The following is a 13,110-nucleotide window of genomic DNA, read 5'->3' on the forward strand; positions in this document are numbered from 1 at the left end:
CGATAAACTTGGTCTCATACTGGGTAACAGTCATGGAACTCTGCTGGAGGCGCTCAAACTGCTTCCGATAGGCCTCTCTCTAAGTAACGGGGAGAAACTTCTCCAGGAATAACATTGTAAACTGCTCCCAAGTCAAGGCTGGTGATCCGGCTGGTCTCGCTAAGCAATAATCCCTCCACCAAGTCTTAGCGAATCCAGACAAGCAAAATGTAGCAAAATCGACCCTATTGGTCTCAACAATGCCCATGTTCCTAAGAACCTCATGGCAGCTGTCTAGATAATCTTGGGGATCCTCAGTAGATGCACCGCTGAAAGTAGAAGTGAAGAGCTTGGTGAACCCATCCAGTCTCCACAAAGCATCAGCGAACATAGCCACTCCATCACCGGTCTGAGCTACCACACCCGGGTGTACTGCTCTAACTAGCTGAACCGCTGGAGTCTGAATATGAGGAGCTACCTGCTCTGGAGTGCGAGTAGCAGGAGTCTGGGCCCCTCCTCCAGCCTGAGAGATAGCTGGTGCTACAAGAAGCAAGCTTGCCCGGGTGACACTCTCCATGAGGCCCACTAATCGGACCAGAGTATCCTGAAGAACTAAGGTAGCAATAAACCCCTCTGGGACCTGAGCTGGGCCTACCGGAACTGCTAGAGCCGGAACCTCCTCATCAAAATCAACCTAAGGCTCCGTCACTAGGGCTGCTACTCGAGGCTGAGATCTGCCCCTACCTCGGCCTCTAGCACGACCTCGGCCTCGCCCTCTGCCCCTCGTGGGAGCGGCTTCTAGGGGATCGGGCTACTAAAAGGAGGATGAGAAAGCGCGTGTTCTCGCCATCTGCGAAAGAACATAGTAGAAATTCAATTAGCATTGAGAAACAAAACTGCATGACGAGAAAGAACAAATGTGAAGTTTTTCCTAACTCTGTAGCCCCTGTGGGATAAATACAGACGTCTCCATACCGATCCCTCAGACTCTACTAAGCTTGTCTGCGAACTGTGAGACCTATGTAATCTAGAGCTCTGATACCAACTTGTCACGATCCGGATTACCCAACCTCGGGGGTCGTGATGGCGCCTACTAATGAGAGCTAGGCAATCCAAACCTTAACTACTTGCTACGCTTCCATATTGTTTCATTTTAACAAACACAAGGTGATAACATGATAACAACAGAACTTTAAATAATTTAGCGGAAGTCAACAATTAAATATCTTAAGTCTACGTCTATTACAACTTTTAAAACCTCAAATACCCAAAACCTGGTGTCACAATGTCACAGACTATCTAAGATTTCTACATACAAGGTCTGAAGAAATAACAGTACGCTATTTCCGGATGAGAGATAATGAAACAGGAAGTAGAGATAGAGGGAGACGCCAGGACTTACGGACGCATGCAGTCTACCTTGGGTCTTCGGGTGGACTGAAGGAAGCACTCCAACTACCGTCCGAAAGCTGCTCCTGGATCTGCACACAGTGCAGAGTGTAGTATCAGCACAATTGACCCCATGTGCTGGTAAGTGTCTAGCCTAACCTCGACGAAGTAGAGATGGGACTAGGACCTGACTACCAAATAAACCTGTGCAGTTCAAATATATATATAGCGGAAAAGAAATACATAAAATAACCAGTCAACGTGGGAGGGGGAAACATGATGTGGGGGAGATAACAGTTCCGAATAGAAAGAATCAAGTAAGGAAAGAAACAACATAACTCGAATATCAACAAAGAATCAGAAATCAATAATTTGCACGTATCACCCTTCGTGCTTTTACTCTCGTCCTCTCTATAGCAATTTTATAATAAAAGTGTGCACGACATCACCCTTCGTGCTTTTACTTTCGTCCTCACCAAATCAAACATATAATAAAGATGTGCACGACACCACCCTTCGTACTTTTACTATCTTTCCTCACCATATAATCAATGAAAATCGGTACGGAATGGTACATCGTACGACACAACATCACCCTTCGTGCTTTACACTCTTTCTTCACAATAGCGAACAATGCACGGCATCACCCTTCGTGTTTTAACACTCTTCCTCACCCAAACAACATTCACAAGCAAAGGGGCAAGGGAATAAACAAAATAGTAATAAAGATACCGGCAAGGAAACAACAGTTAAACAATTAAATTCCGGCAAGGGAACAACATCAATAATCTCAACATCCCGGCAAGGTACAAGGGAGATAATCAACAAAGCAACAATATCCCGGCAAAGGGACAATTTAATAACTTTTTCTCTTTCTTTCATTTTTATTTCATAACTCACTTTACCACTTGAGCCAATGCTCCAAAGGGTTCAATCATCTCATATACTTTCACAATTCATAATATAATTTGAGACAATGCTCCAAAGAGTTCAATCATCTCATATACTTTCACAATTCATAATATAACTTGAGCCAATGCTCCAAAGGGTTCAATCATCTCATATACTTTCACAATTCATAATATAACTTGAGCCAATGCTCCTCGATGTTCAAAGGTTACAATTTCTTCCACAAACTTTCCACAACAATTAGAAATCATCACCAAGGCATGAAAGATACAACAAAATCAAGATCTTCAAAATTTAAAGACTCACGGTCATGCTAGTCACCAACGTATAGATACTCGTCACCATGCCTATACGTCGTACTCAACAATTATCACGTAGCAAATAAGACTCAACTCCTAATCCCTCAAGCTAAGGTTAGACCAAACACTTACCTCGATGCCTCGAACATAACTCAAGTTTCAATTATAGTTTTACCCCTCGATTCCACCGCCAATTCGCTCTTATCTAGTCACAATTTACTTAATTACATCAATAAACGCCAAATGAATCAATTTGAATACATGAAAATGAGTTTTCCAAAATTTTACCCAAAAAGTCAAAATCGCCCCCGGGCCCACGTGGTCAAAACCCGAGGTTCGAACCAAAACCCGATTACCCATTCCCCCACGAGCTCAAATATGTAATTTGTTTTGAAATCAGACCTCAAATCGAGGTCCAAATCCCCAATTTTTGAAAAACCTAGGTTCTACCCAAAACACCCAATGCCCCCATGAAAATAATTGATTTGAAGTTGAAATCATGTTAAAAGATGTTAATGATCGAAGAAAACTACTTAAAAACGACTTACAATTGATTTGGAGAAGAAAAGTTGTTTGAAAAATCGCCTCTTATATTTTTGGGGTTTTTGAAAAATGCAAAATAACTGAAAATCTCGTCTATTTATACCCCTTTCACACCCCCTGTGCGGACCGCACAAAATGGACTGCGGCCGCACAGACCTTCCTGAGGTATTGTGGTCCAGTGCTCTGTGCGGACCGCACGAAATGGACTGTGACCGCACAGGCCTCCACCGCGCACCGCCCGAAACCGACTGCGGACCGCACTGGCCCCCTTCCACGGTCGCACACGTTTTTGTGCGGACCGCACTGGCGGATTTAGAGACCTGCAACTTCTGGTTTTAAGTCTAAAACATCCCGAACCTATCCGAAACTCACCCGAGCCCTCGGAACTCCAAACCAAGTGTGCATACTAACTCAAAAATATCATATGGACCTACTCGTGTAATCAAATCGTCAAAATAACAGCACGAACATCAAATTAAGTCTCGAGATCAATCAAAATTTCTCAAAACTTCTTTAAACATAAATTTTGCGATTTAAGTTCGAATCACGTCACATGACATCCGTTTTTCACTAAATTCCACAGAAATATTTTAAATCATATATAAGACCTGTACCAGGCGCCAGAACAAAAATACGGGCCCTATACCATCATGTTCTAATCAAATTTCACTTCAAATTTCTTTAAACAATTCCAGAAAATAATTTCCTTTAAAAATTCATTTCTCGGGCTTGGGACCTCGGAATTCGATTCCGGGCATACGCCCAAGTCCTATATTTTCCTACGGACCCTCCGAGATCGTCAAATTACGGGTCCGGGTCCGTTTACCTAAAACGTTGACCGAAGTCAAATTAGCTCATTTTATAATCAAAACTTATCGTTTTTCACAGATTATCATATTTAAGTTTTCCGGCTACGCACCTAGACTGCGCACACAAATAGAGGTGATTCTAAATGAGGTTTTCAAGGCCTCAAAACATGGAAATTTTGTTTTAAAACAAGTGATGACCTTTTGGGTCGTCACAATTATTTAATTGGACAGTGTAATTATCTATAGGTTCCAGACTCGATATTTGAGTTAATTTGATAACATATATTAATTTGTTAGTTTTGTAAGTTTATTTTATAAATTAAATAATTAATTTTGTAAAGTGTAATTGGATAATTAATTTTACTACGCTAAAAGGCTCTATATTTTACTACGCTATAAGGCTCTATATTTTACTACGCTTAAAAGCTCTATATTTTACTACGCTAAAAAGCTCTATATTTTACTACGCTAAAAGACCACTATTCTTTAAGCAAATAAATAATCTAAACTAAACAAAAACACCAAACATATGAACATAACATTCACAAAATTACATATAAAACAGTAAAGATATTTGTGAACAATTTCATTAACAATAAAAATTATTTATCAAGTTTTAACTATTTTTTATCCCAAGGCTAATAATTCAATCCGGGTAAAAATAACATACAAATTTAATCGCAAACATAACACAAATCAACGTGGAAACACATTCAACAAAACAAATATGCATATGCTCTACGAGTTTCGACATAAACTAAATCGAAAGACCTCGATTTAAGTTTTTTGAAATATCGAAAATTCGAAATTTTGACCCCGAAGAAGGATCCAAAGCTTGGGTTATATGCGGGACCTACGCTCTTCACTTTTTATGTGACGGGTGGGGCCCAAGAATTTTTTTTAATCGCGGGAGGGGGGGGGGCAGAAGTGGTGGGGTTGGATTTTTTTTAAAATTTTATTATAGAGAAACGCAGTATAATACTGCGTTTTCCTTAAATGCAGTATTATAATGTATTTTCCTATAAAAAGAATTAATTTTTTTAGTAAAACGCAGTATAATACTACATTTAAGTTTAACGACTAACTTTCTGTTAAAGTAAAATGCAGTATTATACTACATTTTATATAAAAATATAATTTTTTGTAACTGTATAAATGTATTTTGTGTCAAAAAAATACATCATTTTAGTTTGGGACTCTCTTCAGTCACATTTATTTGTTGTCTCATCAATAGTACCTTCATAAATACTATTAGCACTGACTCACAATCTTTGACAGTGTACAAAGAGTTTCACACTATGATTTTGTCACTGCAAAATATCTTTTCTTTTTGTCCTGTTTAAGGCAAGCTCTTTGCTACACAATTTTCCATAAGCTACAGCGGGCATTAAATGACATCCCCTTTTTTATTAGAAATTCTAACATGGGAAACTATTTCTCACATGTCAGATCAGTATATATCCAAAAGTATAGAAATGAAAACATATTAGAAAGTTAGTGACAATTTCAACTTTCTCCGTAGGCATTTGGACATAAAAATTATATTTTTTTTAACAAAATAATATGTTAAGTTATATTGAAAAATGGTATTTGAAATTTAAAATTATGTTTGGACATGTTTTTCACTTGAAAAACTATTGTACTTTCGTGAGTAGGGAATTTTTTTTTTGTTGAAAAATTCATTTTCGAAAAATTTCAAAAACTTGCAAAATTTGATGGACAAATTTTTTTTTGAAAAAAAATCGTTTTTTATAATGGACAAACGAGTCCTTAAATTCAATCCAAGAGCAAAATGAGAAAATAAATTACTCAAAAAAAATAACGTTTGAAAACAAGAGAGTTCACTCAAGAGGTTAAAGTGTGGAGGTAGATCTATCACATGGTGAAAGAACAAGAAGAGTAAGAGTAGTCTCTAAACATTTCAGTTCAAAACATACTGTGGAATCATCTTAACAAAATTATCATAAAGATTACCGCATAAGTTATGTAGTTATTATGCATTATCTATATACACGAGAGCACAATAATAATCAACAGCGTACGCGACTGGATTAATATTACAGACTTCTTATAGAGGTTAGTTTGTTTTATGCCAAAGCAAATAACATGAAACTCCAATATAATTGCACGAGGAAATAGGGTGGCAATTAGGAGCCAGCTTTTAATGTAGATTAGAAAAATTGCTAAGTCTTGGATCTGCCAGAAATCAGAATGATATAATTGTGTATTGTCTGTATATATGTACAATCACTTTAGTATATTGTTAACTCCCATGTGAGTTGCTTTATTGATATGGATAGAAAATTATGATAGATATAGCAAAGAGGAAAAAGACCAAATGTTTCTTGGCACGAATTGTAGGTATGTTATTATAAATGGGTGAAAGATCATTTATGACCACGAAAGTTGAGAAATTCCTTACACATAGGAATTATTTTGTCATAACTTGATGTGTACGTACACATATACATGTGTTGATAATGACTTATCTATAGCTTAACCAAAAGAAATAGACTAATGAATGATAACGATTGTACTCGTTAGATCATACGTGAGTTATGTAAACACTAATATTGTGTGGATGTCAAAATATTGGTTCCTATTCCTTATGTTCCCTATTTATTATCAATATGATTGTCAACTAATTTATGTCCAAATGCCCGTTTAGGACAACTCTTTTGCCAGAAAATTATATTGTATTTATAAGGTTAATTTTGTTTTTTTTTAAAATGTACAGATAGTAAATTTTCTTAGCTTCTTCGAGTGCTATTTTTTTGTTTTAATTCTTGGTAAAAATTCTATACTAAACACCAAAGTGCAACCCCCATATACCATATTGATATAGTAACACCAAATATGAGCCTCAATATATTTATAATGATACAACCCACGTCCACTTTCTCCTTTTCCCCTCTCCATTATTGCATACGTCCATACACGTCTTTATCATGCATCATTCCTTTTTATATTCTTCTCTAAAATCTTGTCTCCTTTTTATGTACCCCTCACTTTGAATTAAAAAAACAAAAGAAATGCACACCATGTCTGAAATCTCATTATCTTCCTCTTCTCCATGTTCATGGCAAGATGAAACTGCAATAATTTCCTCTCCATTGAAAATTCAGTTGGTTTCTAAGTCAGTATCAGAAAGGCTGCTCTCAAAATTTTCTGATTTATCAGAGTTTGATTTTGATTATTCAAAGAGCGGTTTGTGGTCTCCTCCCATTCAAAGAAGTCATGTGTTGTTAAGCTCACCAGCTGCCCAAATTCTATCACACAGAGAAATGGCTGCTAAGTTAAATAAAGTCTTGAAAAGACATCAAAGAAGAAGGCGTTGCTTCAATGTATGAATCTTCTTTCCCTTCTCTGCTTTAATAGTTTGATCTTTTGAGGGAAGAAAACTTTCATGTGATTGATAATTTTATATTACTTTTTGGTTGATTTTATATTTGTAGGCGTGCTTATGTTCTCCAAAGAGATTTTGATCTCAATGTCAAAAGAAGTCCGGCGAGGTCTTTGATTTATTGAGAGTTTAATAAGAAAATGCAGGAAAAATCTCTAATTTCTAACTATTATCCAATTCAAAATGTACATGTTTTTATGTAATTATTTATTATATAGATGAATGGTTAACTTTTCAATGTCGTTGCTTAATTTATTTTTGTATTTTTTTTTGTATTTTGTTGGAAATGGGAATTATGATTCTCCATGCACAAAGTCTTAAAAAGAACAAAAGGAAAGCCAGAAAGAAGTATTAAAGTGGGGATATTTAGACTATTTTTAGCATATAGAACTGTTACATTACTCGTCAATAAGTTTTCTCCCCAACATTTTTACCCGTGCAATTTGGTCTATACACTATCATTATCACACGAAAAAACACACATAAAAGGGCTCCCCAAACTTTTATGAAACTAATCCCTAAACTTTTCTCAGATTTGCAATAACCCACTTGTACGTACTTTGGGAGAGTTCTATTACCCTAAAAAAAAATAAGTATTGTAACTGCAAATCCAAAATAAGTCCAGAGGGATATTTAGGCCTTTTAAAATAAAAAAATAACATTGACTAGAGCCAATATGAAGGGAATTTAAAATTCTAGCTTTTGTTCAATAGAACTCTCGCAAAGTATAAGCAAATGCCAAACAAGTTTAGTGGGATATTTATGCCTTTTCCCGAAGGAAAAAAAAGCAAAAGCTTTGTCTGGAGCAAACATGAAGGTGCATTTAAAATTATACTCCCTCCGTATAAAATTAAATGCTTTTTAGTTTGTTTCAAAATAAATAACATATTTTTAAATTTGGAAATAATTCAATTTTAAACTTTTCATTTTACTCATTTACCTTTAATGAGAAGCTTTTATAAACATACAAATATCATGGTCCTAAAAAGCTTTTACCTCTTAAACTTTTAGGAGCACAAATTTTAATTTTTTTTCTATTAAACTATCTCATCTAGATTGACACGGAAATCACGTGCAATTCCAAGGAATTAGGCTCTTATTCCACATGAAATTCCAAGAAGTAACAAAAGCAATTAATTACTACAGACATGTATGTTCTGGAGTTCCATAGCTCTTCTCCGCCAACGGACAAATAAGTGCTGGTGTACTGCATATAATCCTAGATCAGGATTCATGGCTTCTTTGCAAAATTTTCCACAGTATTGCAGATAAAACTCTGTTGCATTTTGTCGTTTATATTTATTGAAAGACTTAAATTTTACAAAGTGAACACTCTATTTTGCCAATGGCTGTCATGGATCTATCGAAGAAATTAAAGACCCAGCGTTACTATGCAATCATTCTTTCGCCAAAAGTACACATGTTTTCCATTATTGTTTCCTACTTTAATTCATATCTTAATTTTCAACTCAACCTTGTTTTTTTCCTACTACTATCCTGTATTAAATTGACAACTCATACTCGTGGGGCAACATATGCATGTGACAACTGAATCAACTTTTGAATTTTTTACCCCAAGAAATCTGTGGTGATCGAGCTTCAAGCAGATGAGGAAAATTTTAACTAGTACTTTTACTTCTGTGAAGAGTCGAAACTTGTTTTCCAAGCTTAATACTCCAGCTATTCAACCCAAAATTTAAAACTTCAGTATAGATCATTTCACATCAATTTATTTTGGCAGTTGGGAAAGTTCTGATACCTCTGATACATTCAGAAACTCTTTCTACGTACATTCTCATTTTGAAAGAAACAAAAATAGAATCTGTTTGTAGTAAAACTAGGTAAGTTCAGTATTAAAAGTCACTAACAATCGGGCATTTTTTTTCCTGGTGCCTAATACCTAGACTGCAGTAGCCAGTAGCTCATGTTGTCACAACAAAACTCACAAGAGTTGTCTTTTTCTTACAGCTTTGTGTATTTGAATGAGAATGACTTCATCACAGACTCTGTGCATTCTCTAGTTTTGTCTTCTACTTTCATTAACTGCACGCAGATCTATGGTAAATTTCTTGGATCATTTTCATAAACAAAACATACCTTCTTTTGGTGAAACATGTAATTCCTGTTCCACTCTTTCTTTTACCCTCGACATTAAAATTCTACCCCATAGGGTAAAATCCTCCGGACAGCACTGAACTTCAACATTATAGTAAACTCAAATGTAATTTTGGTTACCTTTTTTTCTTGCTCGGATATTATTCCGTTTTTCTATAATGCGGCCATATTCAGATTTGGATGGAAAGACCAAATTTTAGCCACAGTTATCCACAGGTTAGACATGTCATGATATGGACGACAAAATTATCAAAATGGTGCTTAAATAATTTATAGGGGTTGGACTATTTTGATCATTGATGTTGAATATGGCAAACTATCCCACATCTGTGGAGGACTTAATTTGGGGGAGAACTTCACCGTATAAAAGAAGGCCTAATGTTTAATATTTAAACACACCTCTTATTTGCCTTCTTATCTTCTTAAGATATTTGTATCTTCTCTCTTTAGTATTATTTCACTTGTATTTTTAGAGTGGAATAAAATATTGGTTGTGTCCGAGGAAGTAGGCAAAATTGGCCGAACCTCGTAAATTCCGGTGTTCCTTTTATTGTTGTATTATTGTTTTATTTATTATTTAGTAGCTGCCATAATTTTTGGTATATTAGTTGTGACTCATTCATACTATATACATTTGGCTTCCGCAACAATTGGTATCAGAGCCAAGGTACTGTCTAAGTATGCTCTGTGGTTGCAGCATAGTCTGATTTTCCACATCATAAAAGATTTATCTTGGTAACTGAGTCAAGGTTCTGTCTGAGTATGCTCTGTGGTTGCAACTTAGTCTGATCTTCCACACCAGAAAGGAAATAATCTTGATTTGTGTCGTTAGCTATTAAATAATATTTGTGTCAAAGATGAGAGACAATAAACAAGAAGAATCTACATCAAGTGTCAACAATACGTCATCATTGACATCTTCGCTTATGACAAGAATTGTGTCAAATGCGAAATTTACGGTAGAAATTTTTGATGGGTCAGGACATTTTGGGATGTGGCAAGGTGAGGGCTAGATGTCCTTTTTCAACAAAGGCCAGATCTTGCCATTGAAGAAAAAAGACCTGATGTTATTGGAGAAGAAGATTGGAGAATTATCAACCGTGTTGCTTGCGGTACCATTTGATTCTACCTTGCTAGAGAGCAGAAATATACATATACAAAGAAAAAATTTGCAAGTAAATTATGGAAAGCACTGGAGGATAAATTTTTGAAGAAAAAGTCAAAATAAATTGTACATGAAGAAGAGACTGTTTCGCTTCACCGATGTTCCTGGTACCACGATGAATGAACATATCACCAGTTTCAATAAGTTGGTCACAGATTTGCAAAATATGGATGCAACTTTTGATGATGGTGACTTGGTCTTGATGTTGTTGGGGTCACTTCCTGGTGAGTACGAGCACCTTGAAACTACTCTACTCCAAGGGAATGACGAAATTTCTCTCAGAGAAGTTTGTTCGGTTTTGTATAGCTATGAACAAAAACAGAAGGGCGGAGAAAGGGAGAAAAACAGAAGGGCGGAGAAGTACTAGTTTTGAGGGATCATCCTCAAAATCAAACGAGGACAAAGAAAGGAAGATCCAAGTCAAGATCTAGACCCAGCAAAGATGAATGTGCCTTTTGTCGAGAAAAGGGGCACTGGAAGAAAGACTGTCCGAAGTTGAAGAATAACGCCAAACATAATAATGGAAAGGCCATTATGGGTTCAAATGTAGCTGACGGTGATGATTCAGATTTCTCATTAGTTACAACAGAGCCATCAATATCATCAGACATATGGTTGATGGACTCGGCTTGTAGCTATTATATGTGTCCCAACAGGGGCTGGTTCATGAATTTTCAAAGAGAATATAGAGTCGTCCACACAGCGGATAACAACCCCCTTACCTCAGATGGCATTGGTTCAATACGATTAAGGAACCATGATGGAATGATCAGAACATTAATAGATGTTCGATATGTACCGAGTTTGAAGAAAAATCTCATATTTGCGGGAGCCCTAGAATCAAAAGGGTTCAAAATCATTGCAGAAAATGGAGTGATGAGAGTATGCTCCGGTGCACAAGTGGTAATGAAGGCCAATCAGAAGAACAATAACATGTACTGTTATCGCGATAGTACAGTTATTGGGATAGCAACAGTAACATCCAGTGACGAAAAAGAGGCAGAAGCAACCAGGCTATGACACATGCGCTTGGGACTTGCTAGAGGAAAATCCTTGAAAACTCTATCAGATCAAGGATTGTTAAAAGGAGTGAAGGCTTGCAACTGGGAGTTTTGCGAGCATTGTATCAAAGGGTTAAATTTGGTACATCGATCCATAACACTAAAGGCATTTTGGATTATGTACACTCTGATGTTTGGGGTCCTTCCAAAACACCTTCATTGGGTTGGAAACACTATTTTATAACCTTTGTTGATGATTTTTTTCGAAGAGTGTGGGTGTATACAATGAAGAGCAAAGATGAAGTGTTGGGAATTTTTCTCAAATGGAAGACGATGGTGGATAATCAAACAGGCAGGAGGATCAAATGTATTCGCACGAACAATGGAGGTGAATACAAAAATGATCATTTCAATAAGGTCTGTGAAAATGATGGCATTGTCTGACGCTTCACTGTCAGACATACACCATAACAGAATGGAGTGGCAGAACGTATGAACCGGACCTTGCTGGAGAAGGTACGGTATATGTTGTCCAATGCTGGCTTGGACAAAGAATTTTGGGTTGAGATAATTACATATGCATACCACCTCATTAATCACTTTCCTTCTGCTGCTATTAATGGCAAGACACCATTTGAAAAATGGTATGGAAATCTTGCTATAGATTATGACTCTTTGCACGCGTTTGGCTCAACTGCATATTATCATGTGACAGCGTCAAAATTGGATCCAAGGGCAAAGAAGACTATTTTTATGGGGATTACTTCTGGAGTCAAAGGATATCGTTTATGGTATCCTAATGACAAAGAAAGTAATATTCAGCAGGGATGTTACCTTTGATGAATCTGCTATGGTAAATAAGGTAACAGAAGATACCAAACAAAATGAGGGTGCTTCTAAGCAGGTGGAGTTTGAGGGAAAATTTATTTTTCCTATACAAGAAGCAGAGTAGGAAACAAATGAAGATTATCTTCTAGAAGAAGAGCCAGTAAAGAGGGAGATTCCAACTCAGGAATCTCAACAACAACTTGAATCAATTCCTAGAAGGCCAAAAAGGACAATAACAAAACCTGTTCGTCTTATAGAGACGGTTGCTTGTGCCGCCTCAATTGTAGCTGATGATGTTCCTACCACTTATAAAGACGCAGTCCAAAGTTCAGAAGAAGATAATTGAAGGATTGCCATGAATGATGAAATACAGTCCCTTCTTCAGAATCATATATGGAGATTGGCCAATCTCCCGAAGGGAAAGAAAGCAATTGGGTGTAAATGAGTATTTGCAAAGAAAGAATGATTTCCTAACCAAGAAGGATTCAAAGTTGCTGGAAAAGAAAATATGGTATGCAAACTTGAAAAATCATTGTACGGATTGAAACAATCTTCTAGATAATGGTACAAGCGATTTGACAAGTTTATGTTGCGGCAAGAGTACAAGAGAAGCAAATACGATCATTGTGTGTATTTGCGTAAGCTTGAAGATGGTTCCTTTGTATATCTT

The 13,110-nt window shown here is 36.5% G+C and overlaps 1 protein-coding gene and 1 long non-coding RNA gene across 2 annotated transcripts; both read left to right on the forward strand.

Annotated features, from left to right (window-relative positions):
* Positions 1 to 6,924: 6,924 nt before the first annotated feature.
* Positions 6,925 to 7,569, forward strand: LOC104223547 (uncharacterized). Its single transcript, XR_710134.2, has 2 exons — positions 6,925 to 7,272; positions 7,384 to 7,569. It is a non-coding gene; the product is annotated as an uncharacterized lncRNA (long non-coding RNA).
* Positions 7,570 to 11,897: 4,328 nt separating this feature from the next.
* On the forward strand, positions 11,898 to 12,452 carry LOC138884867 (uncharacterized mitochondrial protein AtMg00710-like). The gene is made up of 2 exons (XM_070165724.1): positions 11,898 to 12,029; positions 12,087 to 12,452. Exons 1-2 carry the CDS (start codon positions 11,898 to 11,900, stop codon positions 12,450 to 12,452), a joined length of 498 nt encoding a protein of 165 aa, XP_070021825.1.
* The last annotated feature ends 658 nt before the right edge of the window (positions 12,453 to 13,110 follow it).

The sequence above is a fragment of the Nicotiana sylvestris genome, chromosome 2 (assembly GCF_000393655.2).
Source record: "Nicotiana sylvestris chromosome 2, ASM39365v2, whole genome shotgun sequence".
Taxonomy (NCBI): domain Eukaryota; kingdom Viridiplantae; phylum Streptophyta; class Magnoliopsida; order Solanales; family Solanaceae; genus Nicotiana; species Nicotiana sylvestris.